Here is a 21,986-nt window from a genome sequence, read left to right as displayed (position 1 = left end):
ATAATATTAGTTTTTTAAACTATCGAAATATGACACGTGTCACTTAATAAATTTTTTAATGATTATTACAATCGAGATACCTAAAATAATAATATTTATAATGCTAAATCTCTAAATTGATCGAAAAAAGTTTGAGTACTACTTTGAAAAATAATATAATTTAATTATTTATTTTTATATTAAGCCTAATTTAGAGGTTCTTAATAACCATAACTATCAACTAATGAAATCTGCTGCCGACTGCCGATCGGTTCTTCGTAGGCAGCAGGCATATTCCTACCCATTAGACCATATTCTCTTTGCATCAACCTCTCTCTATCAGCGTATTATACGCCGTTACCGGAATCCGTTCAGGTTACGATTCCGGCGATCTCTTTCGTGATCCTATTCTTTCCCACCGAGATTTTCTCTTCAACTTCATATTCCCAAACTCAGTTAAAACTGAAGCTTCATCAACGCAATCCGTTGTTACTTATACTAATTTTAAGCGCTTATGGATTCAGACGGAGGCGGCAACAGGCGCGTCTACAAACGGCCAGGAATAGACTCCTCCAAAAACCAAAAAGTCTGTTTTCATTGGCGGGCCTGTAAGTGCACCCGTTTCCCTTGCCCTTTCTTGCACAGCGAACCGGCTTATCCTTCTGGCTCCGCCGCCTCCGCCACCGGTAATGGGTCTGGTACGCCCAAACGTTTCGCCGATGATTGCGGATTCTCGGGTCAGCTCCCACGCCGAAGCCCGAACTTCAAAAATAAGCATAATAATAGTTGTGGGAGAATGGGAGCGAACAAGGTGGTTAGAAAAACGGAGAAAGTATGTAATTTTTGGGTTCGAGGTAACTGTAGTTATGGAGACAAGTGTAAGTTGTTACATTCATGGAGTTTAGGGGAAGGTTTTAATATGTTGAATCACCTTGATGGGCACCAGAAAGTAAGTTCCTTTTTCTTGGGTGTTAATTGTTGGAAGTATCAAATTATGTGATTCTGATGATGATGATGTGTTTGTTTTGTGAACAGCTTGTTAGTGGAATCGTGTTGCCAGCAGGTATGGATAAGCTTTTTATGGGAAGTAAAGATGAGACTTTGAGGGTTTGGGACACTAACTCTGGTCAGGTTAGTGATGTACTGATGTACCTCTGTTTCTTTCTTTAATTTTGGTAGCTTTAATTTAGTTGTTATATCCCTGGGGAATACAATTATATATGTACATGTTTGTGTCTGTATATATATATTCTGATTATTTTTATGGCATTTTGTGTAGTGTACGGGTGTGATTAATCTTGGTGGTGAAGTAGGTTGCATGATCGGTGAAGGTCCTTGGCTGTTTGTTGGCATACCAAATGATGTCAAAGTAAGTTTCAGGCATATCTCTATCAGTTTGTTTCTTCTCTGCCACATTGTTCTCTGATACGAACTTAGAAGAACAATGTTTTTCTCCATTACTGGTCTTAACTTAATAACAATCATATTGTATGTATGGAACACCCAAACTAACCAAGAGCTTACTCTTAGTGGACCTGCTGGACAAGTTTATGCTATGGTTGTCTTTAATGATTTGCTCTTCGCTGGTACACAGGTAATGTTTTGAATATTAATTTGTGGTCTCATTTTTGTGCATTTCATTTGAAACTAATGTTCTCTGTGTACTGTCACTGTCGGTCACCTTTAATCATCTCTATTACTCTAGCTCTATATTTGTGATCTTTAGTAAAGAATATCTGTTTTCTGCAGGAAGGTATATTGATATGGAAATTTAATGCTGTCACAAACACCTTTGAACCAGCAGCATCACTTAAGGGTCATACCCTTCCTGTTGTATCGTTAATTGTTGGAGCTAATAGACTGTACTCAGGTTCCTTGGACCATTCTATAAAGGTAAGGTTGTTTTAAGTCTTTGATATTGCTGATTGAGAAACTTTGTAGTTCCAAACCAACATTAATGGATTTTCAGTTTTACCAACATACTATTTGTTTTCTTCAGGTCTGGAGTCTGGAAAATTTGCAGTGCATACAAACTCTGACCGAGCATAATGATGTCGTGATGTCCTTCCTTTGGTGGGATAAGTTTCTTTTGTCTTGTTCATTGGACAAGACCATTAATGTTAGTGTTATTTTGTGGCTATTTTATCATGTTTATTTTGTTAGATTTTCCTTCCATTAAAGGTAAATTTGTTTGGTTTTATTTATTTACTTTTTGCAGGTGTGGGTGACTACTGAGAATGGAAACCTGGAAGTAACATACACTCACAACGAAGAGAATGTATGTTGTATTAATAGATTATTCATGCCGTTTTTTTTATTTAATGCATTTAGTTGTAAGGAAAATGGGTTTGAAGACAGAATGGGAGAAGGGAAAACTTAATGTAGAGGAGAGGAGATCATTAATGGTCTTTGCTTGTAGTTTATGTTAGTTGGTAGAGGTGACTGACATAAGAATGGAGGTTGAGGCTGTGGTGGGTTGTTATTGAAAGTGAAGATGATGATTGATGGGACAAAATGCTATTTAGCTTTGTTTTTGCATTTTTGAAGTTTCCTTACAGGGCAGAGCTTTTGGGAGTACAACTGGGATGGATAAGTGGATATAGTAAATTTGGATAGGCTTTTAGATATTACCAAATTGTGTTCTAGCTGCTACCTCATCCTTTCCTTCCAACTCCCATGGCTTTTCCAAAGCTCGGTGATTTAGATGTTGTGAGGTTAAAGCCTAAAGACTTCAGAAATATGTTGAGAATGTTGGGAATTCATTCCTGCTTTTCAGAGTAGAGATAATCTAGTTTTGGTGATCATAGCAACAAAGTTGAGAAACATGAATGATTGAACATGCTGTTGCAAGCTTCAAGTATGATCATGTATTGACCGGTATAGTGACCCAAACTGATTTTTGGACTTTCATTCCACCGAAAAATTTGCCTTAGGAATTTTTATTAATTCAGGTGGTAGAAACAGTGGGTGTAAGAAGTTCACTTCTAACCAATACAAGTGTTTGAAAGTATGACTTCAACTTAAACTAGTTGAATGTAGATTGTAAGATGATCTTACCTAGGATAAAGTTTAGTTTTTTTAGTGACGTGGGGTCTGGGTTTGAAAGCTAGTCGGATTAGCTATCGTCAAGATTTCTTGATCTTCAATGTCCCTGCATCTGTTCTGGATATTGATCATTGTGAAAGTTTTGATTTGTTTGCAATATGCAAATGTTTTTAGTTCATATTGATGTGTCTAAAAGGAAGGGATATTAAGAGAGAAGGTGTTGTCTATATCTCATGGTTCTGTTAGATTGCAGTAGATGCATTTTTAGATAGATTTTCATGTAAAAACACAAAATCGTAAATGGTCCCAGTTCAATCAGCAGTTTAATTTCATTTCCTAGCATCTTGTGAAATGTTTTAACACTTGCACTATCGGCTTCTGTTTCCAGGGTGTGCTTAATCTTCGAGGAATGACTGACTTGGAATCCAAGCCTGTCTTGCTGTGCGCATGCAATGACAGTTATGTCCGGCTCTTTGATCTGCCCTCGTATGTTTTAACAGTGAATTGCATTTAGCTTACTGCACATATTGTTTTTGCATCTCTTCTGTCCTTTCATGCTGCTTACGCGAATATCATTTTTATTTATTTCCTTATGATTGAAGGTTTTCCGAGAGGGGTAAGATTTTTGCTAAGCAGGAGATTTGAGCCGTTGAAGTAGGTCCTAGCGGTCTGTTTTTCACCAGCGATGGAACTGATTTTAAAGTGTGGAAATGGGCAGAACCAGTTGCCATATCCTGATGCCTTGCACCATTTTATAACACATTCATCAGTATGTATTTTTGTATTATTATTTCATTTTGTTCTTCCTTCCGGGGAGGTTTTCAAGTTCGCGGGAGAAATCGTGGTCCGGAGAAAACAATTCTGGGTTCCTGGTGGAATGTTTAGCACTGAGCCACATCACCTTAATGTGTGCCATAAAGCTCACAGAAATAACACACTGCATGCAGCAGTCTGTTCGCTGACGATTCCGTATTCGTTGCGAATGATTAGTAGTTAAGTGCCAAATTGACTTGTAATTTTACAGGATGTGAAGTTTTAGATTGAGGATAGAGAATAGAGTTAGCAGGTCTTGAGTTTTGTATTTCAGACAAAGTTGATGTTATTCAAAACTGTCAGAGTATGAATTAACTGATCAAATTGTTATCTTCTTCGCCAAATGCTTGAATAAAAAGTGAAGCCTTGGTTTGGGAGCTTTGGAATCCATTTTTGTCTTATGTGTAAGTTCTATTCGAAACGATTGATATATTCGAATGTATTGATTGTAATTGTGATCGTATCCGTAACCCGTTTTTTCGATCAAAGTTAAAAAGCATCAAAATTGTTACACACATAAACAACCATAGGTTTTGAAGAAGTCTAGTATATACTATCTGAATAGGCATCAGTTTTATTGCTTCCAAACCTACATGGTTGAGATCACAGCTTAAACATAACTTTAATGGCGTTGCCACCACGAGCACTGGTTTCAAAAGCTTCTTCAACCTCTTTATGATAAAACCCGAACCTGCGAGTTATCAGCGGCTTCAAATTGATCTTACTGCTTCTTAGAAGCTCGATGCACAGAGGCCAAGTATTTGTGTACGTGAAACACCCGACGACATCAACCTCCCCGCAAACAATCCACGAGCCAATGAGTATTGTCTCTCGTCTGGTTCGGAAAAATCCATCACAAATATAAACCAAATATAGTGCTTTAAACAAACAAGTAAACAAATCGATACAACCTGGCTGCAGCTGGAGTCAAAGGGACAGTCATCTCATCGTGGCCAAGTCCAATAAGGCAAACCTTGCCACCGGCTTTAGTGGCACTCAGAGCAGTTGACATTGTTTTGCTAAAACTTTAACCATTCCGTCAGCACCGAGACACTTAGCAACAGATGGTCAATGCTCATCCACATCAACGATGACAATTCTAGGTGCCCCGAAAGCCCGAGCAGCCAGCAATGTGACCAGACCCATAGGTCCTGCCCCCATGATCAATACATTGGTTTCTGGACCGATATCGGCTCGAGAATAAGCATGAACCGCTACACTCAAGGGCTCACACTTTGCCCCTTCTTCAAAGCTCACATTGTCTGGTAATTTGAAGCACAGATCGGCAGGATGCACTATCTACACCGGAAGCCGACATGTACATTACTAGTCAATTAATGCAGATAGATAACGAGGACCAGGAATCGAACACTGCTTATCGGGCTCACCTGACGGGCAAGAGCACCATGAACCGGTGGCATAGAAAGTATCTTCCTTTCAGGGCATAGATTGTATGGACCTTCCCTGCAAAGATCACACCGCCAGCAGCTGACCCCGACCTCATCTATGATCCCGGCACACTCATGGCCCGTCACCATCGGTTCTTTCACCACATAATCGCCAACCCTTAATGTCTACAAAAAAAAAACATCTAATCCAATATAATTATATAACCCTAAACAATTTGTCGTAACCGGTTTTCGTCCGGGCACGAAATATTTACTTGATAGGAAAAGTGATGTGAATAAATGGTTTTGAAAATAATTTGGGAGTCGCCATCGGCCTTTTGGGTCAGGTAGGTCGAATACCTAAAAAATATATTTTAAAAGAGTTTTTAAGAAAACATCAATTAAAAGATAAACTGATCTGCGTTTTAACCAAAAATTCGTTCTTTTTAATAATAAAAAGGGATTCATGGTCGGTTACGTTTAGGGAAGGATTAACACCCTTACAACGCCCAAAATTAGTACATTTTAATTATAAATTATCTCTATTATTAAAAATTAAAAATTAAAAATATATTTAATTTAAATTTATTATTATAATTTTAAGTAAATTTATTAATTTATATAAATAAGATATTTATTTATTTAGAAATATCAGAAAAGAGCTTCTAAGTGTTTTAAGACAGCTCATTCCTTTGATATTAAAAAAATAAATAAATATTAAAACATTTATCTAAAAAATAGATTAATATATACAATTTATAAAAGTAGGACATTTATTTATTTAAAAATATCAGAAAAGGACTTCTAGGTATTTTAAGACAGCTCTTTTCTTAGATATTAAATAATAAATACATATCAAAATATGTTTATTTTTCTTAAAAGTAATTTATAAAATTAAATTTATAAATAGGATTTTTATTGAATAAACAAATAGAATAAATAAATAAATATTATATAAATATATTTATATAAAATAATACTAGTAGTGTAATTAACCATTATTTATTTAATCAGTGATTAAAATAGAAATATTAAAATTAATAGGGACTAAATTCTTCTCATTATGAATTTCTTCTTCCTTCTTCAGATGAGTTCTTCTCATTATGAACTTTTTCTGGAAAAGCTGATCCATCAGATGATGGATTTGAGCAAAAGGTTGAACAAATTCTTCTCATTATGAATTTCTTCTTTCTTCTTCAGATGAGTTCTTCTCATTATGAACTTTTTCTGGAAAAGCCGATCCATCAGATGATGGATTTGAGCAAAAGGTTGAACAAATTCTTCTCATTATGAATTTCTTCTTCCTTCTTCAGATGAGTTCTTCTCATTATGAACTTTTTCTAGAAAAGCTGATCCATCAAATGATGGATTTGAGCAAAAGGTTGAACAAATTCTTCTCATTATGAATTTCTTCTTTCTTCTTCAGATGAGTTCTTCTCATTATGAACTTTTTCTGGAAAAGCTGATCCATCAGATGATGGATTTGAGCAAAAGGTTGAACAAATTCTTCTCATTATGAATTTCTTCTTCCTTCTTCAGATGAGTTCTTCTCATTATGAACTTTTTCTAGAAAAGCTGATCCATCAGATGATGGATTTGAGCAAAAGGTTGAACAAATTCTTCTCATTATGAATTTCTTCTTCCTTCTTCAGATGAGTTCTTCTCATTATGAACTTTTTCTGGAAAAGCTGATCCATCAGATGATGGATTTGAGCAAAAGGTTGAACAAATTCTTCTCATTATGAATTTCTTCTTCCTTCTTCAGATGAGTTCTTCTCATTATGAACTTTTTCTGGAAAAGCTGATCCATCAGATGATGGATTTGAGCAAAAGGTTGAACAAATTCTTCTCATTATGAATTTCTTCTTCCTTCTTCAGATGAGTTCTTCTCATTATGAACTTTTTCTGGAAAAGCTGATCCATCAGATGATGGATTTGAGCAAAAGGTTGAACAAATTCTTCTCATTATGAATTTCTTCTTCCTTCTTCAGATGAGTTCTTCTCATTATGAACTTTTTCTGGAAAAGCTGATCCATCAGATGATGGATTTGAGCAAAAGGTTGAACAAATTCTTCTCATTATGAATTTCTTCTTCCTTCTTCAGATGAGTTCTTCTCATTATGAACTTTTTCTGGAAAAGCTGATCCATCAGATGATGGATTTGAGCAAAAGGTTGAACAAATTCTTCTCATTATGAATTTCTTCTTCATTCTTCAGATGAGTTCTTCTCATTATGAACTTTTTATGGAAAAGCTGATCCACCAGATGATGGATTTGAGCAAAAGGTTGAACAAATTATTCTCATTATGAATTTCTTCTTCCTTCTTCAGATGAGTTCTTCTCATTATGAACTTTTTCTAGAAAAGCTGATCCATCAGATGATGGATTTGAGCAAAAGGTTGAACAAATTCTTCTCATTATGAATTTCTTATTCCTTCTTCAGATGAGTTCTTCTCATTATGAACTTTTTCTGGAAAAGCTGATCCATCAGATGATGGATTTGAGCAAAAGGTTGAACAAATTCTTCTCATTATGAATTTCTTCTTCCTTCTTCAGATGATTTCTTCTCATTATGAACTTTTTCTGGAAAAGTTGATCCATCAGATGATGGATTTGAGCAAAAGGTTGAACAAATTCTTCTCATTATGAATTTCTTCTTCATTCTTCAGATGAGTTCTTCTCATTATGAACTTTTTCTGGAAAAGCTGATCCATCAGATGACGGATTTGAGCAAAAGGTTGAACAAATTCTTCTCATTATGAATTTCTTCTTCCTTCTTCAGATGAGTTATTCTCATTATGAAATTTTTCTGGAAAAGCTGATCCATCAGATGATGGATTTGAATCTTTGCTAAAATTTTTGAAATTCCTGTCAAATATTCAACATGGATAAAATGAATGAAAATGCTCCTATTTTGCAAATGTCTAAATATGATGCATGAATGTTGATGCAATCTTCATTTGACTTCAAAATGGTGAACTCGGTTTTCCTTCACTTCATCATTTATTGCCAGAGTCACCTCTGGATATCAGTGTAGCAACTTATGCTATCAAGCTTGCATTTCTGAAGAACCATCTGATCAACTTGTATCTTTATGTATTCTTTGATTCATGAAAGTCTCAGAAGAATTGTTTCATTTGTGGAACTCTTGTCGTAGTCAGAATTATGACCTTAATGCCCCATTTTGTCTTGGATAAAACCAACTTTATTTGTTTGGACTTGTGTAGAAATCCCATAAAGTTTTCATCTTTGAAAAGAGAATCTGTCATCTTTAAAAAGAGAATCTATCATCTTTGAAGAGTGTAGATGTAGATATGCCTGACTCAGCAGGGATTAATTAGGAGAGTAGAGTCTATTCTGATTTGACTCTTGAAACATATCACAAGGAGGATTTATTCCAATTCCTTTCATGTCTCCACATCTAATTGGATCTCGAACAAAGCAACTCAAACCATATCATGTAAATATGTTTAACAACAACCTATTGTTTGATCTTAGTTGGCTCCAATAGTTTCTTGTTGTTAAAATTTCAGCTCTCCTTCTGTGGAAAGAAATCTTCATCATATCTCAACTTCTAATCTTGGATCAAAAATGGAAACCATATGATCACAACATTGGTTCAGCACCATAATCACTGGTTCATAAAACATTTGACAATACATTCATCTTTTCCTGTGGTTTCTGTCGAGATGTAAAACACTTGACAACCCATTCATCCTTTTCTGTGGCTTCTGCTCAGATGTTTGTAAAACATTTGACAACACATTCATCCTTTCTTGTGGTTTTTGCTCAGACGTTCATAAAGCGTTTGACAACACATTCATCCTTTTCTGTGGCTTCTGCCAAGATTTCTTAATCATTGAAGCTCTTTGCCTAGTGTTCAAAGCTTTTGAATGATGTCATAAGACCATTTGAGAGAAAAACTCAGTGAAGATTCAAGTGTGATATTAGTATGACCAAAAAGTTAGTCAAATTCACAAAATGTACTAGTGTCGAATTGAATAGGAGATACCAACTGATCACGTTTTCATATCGGGCAAAGGCAAATATAATACTGATCACGTTTTCTTCTGTAATGAGCGTTGTAAGAATTAGAAACATATCAGCTATAGGGGCCATGTACAGGAAGAGGTTCATGGAATTCTTGCCGCTGGGGATGAAACACCCATGATAAAACCAAAATAGATGAAAACTCAGTTCACCCTGGCTAGCAATGATGATCCCAATAACAACGGGAATAACAGTAATATAAGGGAGAGTCGAGTCTCCCTTTTCAATGTCATCAAGTAAGCAAAAAACTGATGTGAAAAACAGCTTCATAATCTCAACATTATGGTTGAAACTAACTGCTAGGAATCTCAAAGAAATATTTCCAATCATCACCGACACACAAAAGGCCAAATTCAAATTTCGAGGTCTCGAGGAACTAATCCTTGGATCGAATGGTCTACAAAGGGACCATCTTTATTCATGCGATTGTGATGTAGCTTAACAAGGAACACGCTATCATGTGACACATGGTTAAGAAGATTGGGTATTTTGAAAACATATTTGCTGAGTAGATATTTTTTCAACAACATAATCATAATGTAACTTCCTGATGAATGAAGCAATTATGTATAGTCAGCTTCATTGTCATTGTTTCACCATTTTCATTCTTCATACCTTTCTGTCTCATTGGAAATATCTGTTCAAATCAATGATCTTGACACATGATGATGTGGGCCTTCAGCATGCCCCAACAATTACTGATACGATCGTTCAAAAATGCATCAACAGTCCTAATTCTGATTGAAATGGGCTTTCAGCATGCCCCGATATTTGCTTCTTGTTAATCTGAGCCTTCAAAATGCCCACATGGATCTGTCTGAAGGAACCTTTAAAATGCCCCAACATTTGCTGATACAGATGTTAAAAGTGTGTTCAACATTACTTCTTGTTGAGATGAGCCTCCAAAAATGCCCAAATATTCATATTGCTGTGAGCCTTCAAAATGCCCCAATATTCTATTTCTGGTTGAAATTGGCCTTCAATATGTCCCTCTAGATCTGTCTAAATTGGGCTTTCTAGATGCCTCAATTTCCTATTTCTGGTTTACTCTCGACGTCTGTTTGACTTGAATATCATGATCCCTACAAGGTTCAATTTTGACAATACACTGTGGTGGATACTTGTGGCTTTATTCGTGCTCCAAATATGTTTATCCTGAATACTCTCATTCTGGTGTCACTAAACAATAATATTGTCAAGTAACTGGAGAAATTCTCTTGATATTGTCACAAACTTAAGAAGTACTCAATCATTCTGACAGAAACGTCTGAGATATGTGTCTTTTGAATGAGGTGACCATTTTTTGTATCTGGAGGGATTTAGTCGGACAGAGTAGTAAAAATAGCTTGGTAATCCGTTCCAGGCTGACACAGTGGCTTATCATCTTTCAGTGAAGGCCATCTCTGAAATATACTTTTCTGTGGGAGAGAAACCAATTTATGCAAACAGTAATCTGATGCAATGGCAAGACTACATATACAATGGTACAAGCTCATCAAAAATCCGCACCCATGCAACATGTTGATCCTGATAACAACTCATCTGATTATGAAGCGATCTTTCAGGATGATTTCACAGATATTGATAGTTCTTCTGATATCGAGGAAATCATGAATTCTGATTCTGATGAGGAGAGTAAACTGTTATACTTGACAAAAATGGGATTCTCAGAGGCTGAGGCTTCAATAACCATGGAGAGATGTGGTTCAGATTCATCAATTGCAGAATTGAAAGATTTTATATGTGCTGATCAAATGGCTAAGGTTACTGATGCACTTCTTATGGTAGAAGATAGGAAGCCATTATGCAATGATCCCAATTACAAGCAAAGGAGAAACTTGGGCTATGATTTGTGGAAAAGGAAGAAGCATAGGAAGCTTGAAAAGAAGCTTCTTAATGAAGATGATCATGCAGTTCATCTTTCAATTCCAATGATCGGTTCTGGGGTTCCTACTGAATCAGATCAGATAACTCAAAGAACACTTCCAGAAGATGCTATTGGGTCTTCTTATTTCTACTATGATCACATTCATCTTTCAATTCAATGATTGGTTCTGTGGTTTCATACCAAACCAGATCAGATAACTCAAAGAATACTTCCAGAAGATGCTATGAGCGTATTCATATTTCTAAATCCAATGATTGGTTTTTGTTGTTCATACCAAACCAGATCAAATAACTCAAAGAACACTTCCAGAAGATGCTATGAGCACACTCATCTTTCAAGTCCAATGATGGGGTTTTGGGGTTCATACCAAACTAGATGATAACTCAAAGAACACTTCCAGAAGATGCTATGAGCACATGGCACTTGTTCCAGTTAATGTTTGGACTGGGATATCATAGTACTTATTCGATGTAGAGCCAGAATTTGTAGATTCGAAGCATTTTCATGTTGTTACACTGAGAATAAGCTATATTCATAAACTGCCAATTGAGAACAGATTTCCTCTTATCTTGTTTTCTTCACGCACTATACATGGTATTTTTCCATTGACAAAGAAATGATGGCCTTCATGGGATCCAAGAACAAAGTTGAACTGTTTACAAACATTGTACAGGAAGTGCCAAATTGACAGAAAGGATCTGTAAGGCTCTTGAAGCTTATGACAATGAGCCACCTTCGAGTGTCCAGAAGTATGTTCTTGATGAGTGCTGAAAATGGAATCTGGTATGGGTTGAAAAGAATAAAATTGTTCCACTTGAATCTGATGAGGTGGAAATGCTTCTAGGTTTCCCTAAAAACCATACACAAGGATCTGTATAGAGACATGTTCCATGGTGGTATCAAAGTCCTGTCTCTTTTCTCTGGGATTAATGATGCAGAGGTTGCCTTTTACTGTCTTGGCATACTTTTGAAAATAGATGTGCAAGAACTGAATGATGATCGGTTGGAGCAATTGATGAGTAGTTTTGTCGAATTCGACCTTGTTGTAAGTGGCATCCAGCGTAACAATCTTGCTGGAAGAAATAAACATCATTGTGATGGGCTTGAAGATTTTTGTTGGTGCGTTTACTTGCAACGATTGCTACAACAAACTGTCTCTTCTGCTGCTTCAATATATCCCACTCTTTTCGAATTATGGAACGGTTTAGTTGACAGTAAAATTTGTCATCTTCAACTTTTGGAATCCTGTAACCAATGTTACCCTATATAAAAGGCCTATAAGGGTAGATTCTGTTCCAATGTCTTATTCTGTGCCATAAGTCCTCAAATTCAAATTCAACAATCTTCTGAAGGACATAATGAATATCATCTTAACAAAGAAAATGATCAGCATAGAAGAAGTAGCAATAATGTATCAAGACTTGAGCCAGCATCACGGTATAACCAGAGTGCAGGTAGTGACTTGTTCATGGCTTTATGATGTAATCTTCTAGAGAACATGAATTGATGGTTGGGGAAAATAATCTGTCTGGTGATGCTTATCGCCCTCAACATGAGATAAACGATAATCTTTCTTGATGAATTGCTAATGTCATAGGAGAGTGTCACAAGTTCAATTCTCTAGACTTTCTGGCTTCTTGGACCACTTGCCTTCAAAAATGTGAAGCGCTTTATTCTTCTGGCTTCGTTCATTCTTTTTCTACAACAGAGGTAGAATAAGCAACAATTGCTTTAAGGACCTTCCTCATTTGAGACTGTACTGTTTGAAAATATTTTTTCTCCTTTCTTTATTGAAGAATGAAAGAATTTTGCAAAGTATTACCCCTTTCAGGTTCACAATATAATCGAATCATAAACAATGAGTTTAATGAATATCAAATAAATCAACTACACTTTTAAATCATTCAAAAATCATAGTCATATGGCAAGTGTCAAAATTATTGACTGATTTGAGGTGTAGGTTGATTTTGGTAAAGTAGGTTCTTTCAAGTTGGTTCAGTATGTCGCTTCGGGCTTCCACTAACTTGAAGAAATGGTTGTTATGCTCATCTTGTAGAGATGTTTCTCGTTTCCAGAATCTCAGGAACGTTTTTGAGATGTGTGGTGCTTCATTAAGAGCTTAAGATCGTCTCTTATGTCGTTGTTGCACCATTCAATATTCGAGCCGCCTTTTCAGGTTTTCAACTCGAATCCTCCTTTGGTTTCAAAGATGTTTTTTTAAAAATTTATATCTTGAACCCTCCTTTTATCATTTTTCATATCATGCATTAAAGATTTTAAAAACCAATTTTTGCAAATAAAAATCAATCTTGAGAGGCGGAATGAATTATGAAGATATTCTCTTTTACTTAGAAATCCATGTACGATTAAAATGGACTTTTCAGGTACGTAACGTAGGCCATGGCTTATGGTTATGAAAAAAAGGGATAAAAAGGCCCAAATAAGTGTTTAAGGGTCATCAAACCAAGGATCAATTCATTCTGATGCCATCAATCTTGTTTTGTTTGACTTGGATCTGCCTTGCTGGGGAATTTTCCATCAACTGGATCCCTCTAGACTGCCAAATTTTGGATTCATTTCCATTTTCTCATATCTCCAGCATTTCTTGCTCTTCTTGTTTGTACTTGATCAACCTTGTAACTTGAGGCTCAATAAGTCACTCATCTTGATTCAATTTTCCTTTTTTTTTTCTTTTTTTCTTTCTTTCTTTGCTGGATGAGTATAATACTTCAATTGCTTTGAGCACCTCATTTTCCTTTTGCATTTTGGAGGTTTTCCATTATTCTTGATTGGATTGATCTTCAAGCACTCTGTATTTGACATACTTTGTAGTTCAAAACTTTCATGACTTCATGGAAACTTGTCTTCGTAATAAAATTGTATTGACAATCTTTATTCTTGTGAGCCAATATCCTTTACCTTGCCCCCCAATGTAGAGGGTGATCCTTGGTTAGGGTTGAATTAGAAGAAAAATTATTCAGGCTCAAATGGGGACAACAAAGGATATATATATATTAAAGGATAAATGAAACAATGCCGTTCATCATCTCATACACAGAAACCTTTGTAAAAAGAGGTATCCACAGGGGGATGAATATTCAAGATTAACTTTATTTACATGAAAAAAAATGTAATTAATGCATGATATATTTATTTCAATCAATCACTTTCCCCTTCTTCTTTGAGTATGCCCTAATCACTCGAAATTATCATCAATGAGTTGGTCCATGATGCCTCATCTCGTCTCTTCTTGCAGTAAAATTCACGAATAGTTGAAAGTTTGGTTCTTTTGAGGTCTTTTGGTTTATGATGGTTTTGTATTTGGAAGGAAAAATGTGTGACTTATAAAGTCATGTATATGGTGGAAAGTAGTATCATCAATCAATCGACTCTACCCGAGAAGGTAAACATCTAGAGTTTGTGTCTCAAAAATAGGTAGAGACATTTCTTCAGAGTCTCAGATAAATGTAGTGTCAGGATTTGGTTTTGGTAAAGGTCGAGTAATTGGTGTTGGATGGGATATGGAAGATATAATTTTATCACTTGCCAATAGATCTATAACTCTTGCAAATTTAAAAGAATAATCTCAAGATTAAAACTTGATTCTTTGCTCATAACCATAAAAGCAACACAATTTATTTTTTTTGCACAAAAGGCGGAGAAAGAAACAAAAAAAACAAGTTCAAACAAGATGCTGAAAATAGAAAAGTACTATAGTGGTAGATAACACTTCCATTTATTTATTTATTTATCATGACTCATCACTCCTCTATTGTTGGGTATGTACTTGGCCCAGGATTTTTATCCTTATTTGCTCCCCATTTCTTGATCATTTCTTGTGTCAAGACTCCCTTATCGACGAGCGTCTCTATTTCCTTTAACAGTGACCAACAATTCCCTGTTGAATGTCCAGATACTCCTAAGTGAAAATTACAGAAGCTATTTTGATCATAGCAATGAGCATAAGGCCTTGGTGACACCTTCACCAATCTTGGTGTAATGTATTGACCTTTAACAAAATGAGGGTACAGGTCTGAGATAGATTCTTGAAACACCTTTAGAGTTTTTCTTGCTCGCGAGGCTATCACTTTCTTTGATCGTTCTGAACGAATGAATGCTCTCATGTTATTGAGGGGTTCTGAATGCTCATTTCAGCTATAACTGGGGTAGTATTAACCAGACTCCTTAAGTTTCCCCTTGCCTTACTGGTTTTCGGAAAATCTGATATAGGTATCTGAGGTGTCTTCTGGGTTATATCTGCCTCATTCTTTCTTAGACCTATAGGCCAATCTCGAATTACATCCATGAGAGCCTTTTGATTTCTTTTCCCATTTTCTTGTGCCTGATATTCTTCGTAGGATTTGGTTATATTAGTTTCTGTTGCAACAATGGTTTCTGAACATTGAACCTTAACCCCTTCTTTTATCTTGCATTTTTGAATTACTTGCTCTAAAGGGTCTTGGAAATTTCCCTTAAGGTTACCAGGAACCTTAGCTGAACAATTTGGAATTCTAGTCTGATTTATCCAAATAACTTCCTTATAGGTCCAATTCTCATTTGGAGGCAATTGTAATTGATCAAGTTGTGGAGTAATTGATCTGGCTGAGAGCATTTTTGGATGCAATTTTTCACTCGAACAGTGGAAGGGAGGAAATTGAAATCCCTGCACATTCTTTTTCTTCTTGATCACTCTATAAGGTTTGGCACCATGTTTAACTGAATAAGACCTCATTGTATTAACCCCAGCTTCTTTCTTGACTTTAGTATTGTCAGAGCCTCTTATCTTGCCATTCTTGATAGCCATTTCGATGATTTCTCCACTTATGATGATGTCAGAGAAATTATTAGGGACAACCCCTATCATGTGATTAACATAAGGAAATTTTAATGTGCTGATGAACAAAGTAGTGAACTCTTTTTCAGTCAATGGTGGATGTACTTGAGAAGCAACGTCTTTCCATCATTGTGAATATTGTCGAAAGCTTTCATTGCACTTCATATTCATGCTTTGCAACATTGTTCGATCAGGGGCCATATCAGTCATGTGCTTGTATTGACCCAAAAAAACTTGAGCTAAATCCCTCCAAGAACGTATTTGAGTACGTTTTAGCTGATTATACCATCTGGATGCAGACCCAGATAAACTGTCTTGGAAACAGTGGATCAACAATTTTTCATTCTCTACATAGCCAGTCATACGACGACAATACATAGTGATATGATATGAAGGGCATGTAGTCCCATTATACTTCTCAAAATCTGGAACCTTGAACTTTGATGGAATAACCAGGCCAGGGACCAAACTTAGTTCTTTGGCGTCAAACCCATAAAATGTCTCAACTGTCTCTATAGATTTTATCACCTCTTCTATATTTTCCAGTAGTTGAGTGAATTTTTCCTTCTCAACTGATTTGTTTAGGTCAAGGACCTCATTACAAAATTCATCAGGCTTCAACTCAGAAGTAGTAGGACAATCAGTGGGGAACGATGCTCCAGCTTGATATGGTGAGTTCTTAACAGCAAAATAAATTGGTGACTGAATTTCCTGGGGTACAGAGGTGAACTCAGGAATATGAACAGGTGTAACACCCAAAGAATTGTGGGGTTTTCAACAAGACTCTTTCCAGCAGTCAAATGCTTATCAATCATTTCTTTCATATTGTTCAGTAGATCGATATGAGAATTAGCTTCGATTTGTGCCAACTTGCTCCTCAATTCCTCTTGTATTTTTGGCTAGCCTATCTTCAGTTTCTTTAGACATTTTTCTTGTGTCGTGCTGAGCGTTCTTGCTTCAAGGAAAAACCAAGATCACTTCGTTTGAAATCCTTATTTTAATGAATGAATGTTTTAATGTATTATGACATAAAAAATGAAAAGATGCCAAATGCAAATGTAAATATGTGAATGTAATAACAAGAATACAAATTGTGCAATACAAATGCAAAGATGCCAAATGTAAATATGCAAATGTAAAAATGTAAATTATTTAAAATACCAGAATAGGACATCCAGTTATATTAAGACTGCCCTTTTCTTTGATATTGAAAATAAATAAACATTATTATTTAATTAAATATGTTTTAATGCATGATGTAAATTTAAAAATGTAAATGTAAATACAAACGTAAAAATATACAAATGCAAAATACAAATGCATGTATGAAAAGGTGTTACTCAAGAGTGATCATCTTAGAATAGATTTCATTGAACGCAAAAGTTTCGGTACATCAAACAAAACTTTACATATAGGGATATATTTTATTCCTAACTTATCCAAAGCCAAATTAGTCTATCAACTTAAGGGACATATTGCTTGTCTGGACTGCAACCTCTTCCATGACATTCTCTTTCATTTTCTGTGTCACTTCTCGGAGTTGCTCATTTTCCCTTGTAAGAGATCTTTTCTGTCCAAGAAGTTCTTGAACAAGATCTTCATATATGTTGCAGTTCTTTTTCAGCTTGGTGACCCCTGTTATCCATTCTTCTGGGGTACTTCCTAGGCCATCATTTTGAAAGGTTTGACTGATCTTCTGAAAATCTTCATGCATGGTTTTCATTTCTGTGCTCAATTTCTCGTTTTGGTCGTTCAAGTCCTTCAAATAACATGCTTGAGCTTCATAAAAATCTCCACTACTCTGAATGTCCCGACTGATACTCTTACCATAGACTGCTTTTGGTATCAATCTGGCATAATCTTTATGGATTACTTTTGGTATTAATATAACCGGTTCTCTGTGTGCAGAACTTCCCTCGATCCTCGTAGTTTCTTCAGGATGTCTTTCCTTAGTCGTATCATATTTTGTTTGATCATAAAACTTTTTGTCCATTTACGATTTCTTTCCAATATGATGAACAGTCTTTCAAGCCAACACCTTTTGGTTATGCCATGATCATGTAATGCAAACAAAAGAAATCAATATGAACATATTAGGGCAATGTAATATGCATGAAAAAAAATAGAATAGTTAGTACCAACTAAAAAAATCTATTTATCAATGTATAAATCTTAACCTCATGTTTTCTAGTTCCATGATTTGTTTGGAAAATTTAACTTAACCGCACGATTTCTAGTTCGCATGCATTTATTCAGGAAAAGGAAATAAAATAAATTAAAAGCTAGAGCTTATTTCTCCTTTGTGTATACCTACTGACAAAATTTCGGCATGGTTTCAGATCGGGAGAGTTTCTAGGGTTTATTATATGCAGGTTTTCAGTTCTAGGAGTAAAGGTACTCGAACTGTCCTTGTTGATGCCCCCTTGGGCTATCAAACCCTCAATCCTAGTCCATTACAGACTTAAACGGATCGAGTTCAATTCGAGGGGATACATTTCTCTATGACTAACACGGAGAATAAATTCTCACGAAGACATAAAGTATATGAACCCCGAAAGTTACTTGCTAGGTTTGACACGGAGAATAAATTCTCACGAAGATGTCGCTTTCACTCCCACTTAAAAGGGACAAACTCAATTATAGAACTTTATGTTATGCAATGCAAGTGTTGTGTGTGAGGAGAAATGTTCAAACCTTGGACAGAAAAATAAATAACGAAATAAAATACTTACAAGTAAAATGAAACATATAAATATTATGAAAATAATAAGTAAATATAAAAATTTTGAAAGAAAGAATTAAAATTAAATATATGAAGTTTTAATTTTTAATTAATAGAGACAATTTATAATTGATTTTAAAGTTTGACCAGTTCCCCAGCGGAGTCGCCAAGCTGTCGTAACCGGTTTTCGTCCGGGCACGAAATATTTACTTGACAGGAAAAGTGATGTGAATAAATGGTTTTGAAAATAATTTGGGAGTCGCCATCGGCCTTTTGGGTCAGGTAGGTCGAATACCTAAAAAATATCTTTTAAAAGAGTTTTTAAGAAAACATCAATTAAAAGATAAACTGATATGCGTTTTAACCAAAAATTCGTTCTTTTTAATAATAAAAAGGGATTCGTGGTCGGTTACGTTTAGGGAATGATTAGCACCCCTACGACGCCCAAAATTGGTACTTTTTAATTATAAATTGTCTCTATTATTAAAAATTAAAAATTCAAAATATATTTAATTTAAATTTATTACTATAATTTTAAGTAAATTTATTAATTTATATAAATAAGATATTTATTTATTTAGAAATATCAGAAAAGAGCTTCTAGGTGTTTTAAGACAGCTCCTTCCTTTGATATTAAAAAAATAAATAAATATTAAAACATTTATCTAAAAAATAGATTAATATATACAATTTATAAAAGTAGGACATTTATTTATTTAAGAATATCAGAAAAGGACTTCTAGGTATTTTAAGACAGCTCTTTTCTTAGATATTAAATAATAAATACATATCAAAATATGTTTATTTTTCTTAAAAGTAATTTATAAAATTAAATTTATAAATAGGATTTTTATTGAATAAACAAATAGAATAAATAAATAAATATTATATAAATATATTTATATAAAATAATACTAGTAGTGTAATTAACCATTATTTATTTAATCAGTGATTAAAATAGAAATATTAAAATTAATAGGGACTAAATATGATATTTATCCTAAATATATTATTTAATATTGGTAAGGATTAAAACGTAATAAAATAAAATTCGAAGACTGAATTAGAACATTCAGAAGTTAGTTTTAGTGACTAAAATGAATGATTATAAAACTCGGATGGCTACGGAAAGGGTTTAGCCATACATGTAAATTACGCATATACCCCTTCCCAAAACGATGTCGTTCGGGAAGGGGTATAAATTCCCCAAATGGCTGGCCCGAAGGGCCAGCTCTCTCATTCTCTTTTCTCCCTTCTCTCTCAATACTGAGAGAGAACCAAAATTCTCTCGCCTCTCTCTAAAACTGAGAGAGAGGCCACCGCCCGGCAGCCGTGCTACGGCGTCGGCAATCACCACCGGCCACCGGCAGCGGTGGCCGGAAAATTTCAAAATTTCCCAAAATAAAGATCCGAATGTCCTAAAGACGAATCTGGTGTCCTTTTTCTCTAAAAAGCCTTGTAGTTACCTAGATCTATAGAAATACTCTCGGTATTTCAATTTCTTTTGCGGCGTGCGAAGGTTCTGACTATGGCGTAGCTTCCTCGGTGGTAAGTTTTCTCACTCTATTCTCTCTTTGCTTTTTGATTTGTTGCTATGGGTTTTGTTTGGCTTGCTGTTGTTTGTTATCTCCGGTCCTTCCTCTCCTCCTTTTTTTGCAGGTTCGATGGTGGCTTTTATAGCCACCACAGTGTCTTCTTCGGACCGGATAATAGGGCAAAGTTTAGTGAGTCACCAAACTATAGTGGTGACTCACTCTAGACTTCAACGTGTGCGGCTGCTCTGAGTCTTCTGGAGTCTTCATCGGAGGCGTGGCACTGGTGGAACGTCGGCAGTGGTGTTGGCAGCAGAGGAGGCGCCGCGTGGTAGTTGAAGAGGCGGCTGGATGATACAAACCCTAAATTGGGTTTAGGGTTTGTTATGGGCTTCTGGATCTGAGCCACCAAGTTTGTAATTGGGCCTCGATTTGGGTTTTGTAATATTAATAAATAATATATATTAATAATAATAATAATAATAATAATAATAAATTTTAAAATAAAAAAAAAATTGATGTCTACACAATTAAATATAATGAATCATTTTAAAAAAATTACATTGAGAAAGTGAACATCAGTTCCACAGATGCCAACAGCTTTCATCCTCTCTCTCACATCATGGGGTCCTTGAATACAAATTTTCCCCAGGACACAGAAAATGAACAATCAATATATAATAAACAAAAGCAAGCAAAGGGTTGTCATCTAAAACCATAATGAGAATTATACCAAGAGGAGGGAGCTTGAATGGCTGAATCTTGAGGGTTGTCGGTTGTAGTTATCTGCTTGACATGCATAGAGTTAGCACATGCCTTACGTCTATTCATTTTGGTCTCAATTATTTTGTTTTATCTTTATCTTTTGTTCTTTTCTGATTTTCGTTTCGAATTGTTTTCTTAAATAGTTGGTAAATTTTACTACATTTATCTTCAATCGAATTATTTATTATATTGAGACCCTTCACCACATTTTTGTGTGCTTAAATGGCCAAAAGCAACCGGATTCAATGATAATTCACACACACAAAAATTACCCTATAGTAACTGTCTATGATTTTTTATTAAGCAATCCCGTCAACTGTTAATATTTACATTTAAGGGATATAAATACTAAGTAATTCCGAATTAATAAAGATAAGGGGGACTTTATTATATGAATTTATGGACAATTGATAATCGCCAAACTTCCCTTGCTTAGACCATTAATTTCCACTTTAAATGACAAAAATGAACTTTATCTTCATCGATCAGGTGATATATGCATATATTTATTTAGTTAATTGTTTTTAGTTGCCTTCGCTGTCATCTTGATTAATTCGGATCAATTTGTGTCGCACATTTGATTTTAGTGAGTGAGTCTCCCTACGAAGATTTTCTGCATACCGTTAGTTATATTTAGTTAATTTAACTCGTATAGAATTTAAACAAAAATATTAATAAATTATTAATTATCAGTTTAAATGATAAATCGCTATTCAATTTTAAAAGGATTAAATATACAAAAGGTGTTTAACCTATGTCTGTTTTTTCAGTTTAGTGTCTAACATTTATTTCATTCCAGTTTGGTGTATAGAGTTTCATTCCGTTACTCAAGATGGGTAAAGCCGCGACAGACTGTTAGTTTTCTTCGTTAAGTGACATGTGTCACAATATGATAATTTTAAAATTTTTATATAAGATTAAAAATATAAAAGTATATATATTTTTAAAAAAGAAATCACATAAATTTTGA

At 35.0% G+C, this 21,986-nt stretch overlaps 1 protein-coding gene and 1 pseudogene across 1 annotated transcript; one reads left to right on the top strand and one right to left on the bottom strand.

Moving 5' to 3' along the window:
* The first annotated feature begins 247 nt into the window (after positions 1-247).
* LOC120181954 (zinc finger CCCH domain-containing protein 48-like) lies at positions 248-3,875 on the top strand. The gene is made up of 9 exons (XM_039186978.1): positions 248-928; positions 1,015-1,110; positions 1,259-1,348; positions 1,472-1,573; positions 1,729-1,872; positions 1,979-2,098; positions 2,198-2,257; positions 3,413-3,510; positions 3,627-3,875. Exons 1-9 carry the CDS (start codon positions 494-496, stop codon positions 3,667-3,669), a joined length of 1,188 nt encoding a protein of 395 aa, XP_039042909.1. The 5' UTR covers positions 248-493; the 3' UTR covers positions 3,670-3,875.
* Positions 3,876-4,440: 565 nt separating this feature from the next.
* Positions 4,441-21,033, bottom strand: LOC120181962 (annotated as a pseudogene).
* Between the last annotated feature and the right edge of the window lie 953 nt (positions 21,034-21,986).

The sequence above is a fragment of the Hibiscus syriacus genome, unplaced genomic scaffold (assembly GCF_006381635.1).
Source record: "Hibiscus syriacus cultivar Baekdansim isolate YM2019G1 unplaced genomic scaffold, ASM638163v2 tig00112611_pilon, whole genome shotgun sequence".
Taxonomy (NCBI): Eukaryota; Viridiplantae; Streptophyta; class Magnoliopsida; order Malvales; family Malvaceae; genus Hibiscus; species Hibiscus syriacus.
Note: the sequence above shows the minus strand (reverse complement) of the source record. Positions and strands in the feature narration are given on the sequence as shown.

Bases quoted from the DNA above. Each gene is read 5' to 3' on its own strand.
- LOC120181954 (XM_039186978.1), top strand. From the start codon at position 494: ATGGATTCAGACGGAGGCGGCAACAGGCGCGTCTACAAACGGCCAGGA. The intron at 1,349-1,471 runs GTAAGTTTCAGG...ATCATATTGTAT, and splicing joins GCATACCAAATGATGTCAAA to GTATGGAACACCCAAACTAA. The intron at 3,511-3,626 runs GTATGTTTTAAC...TTATGATTGAAG, and splicing joins CGGCTCTTTGATCTGCCCTC to GTTTTCCGAGAGGGGTAAGA.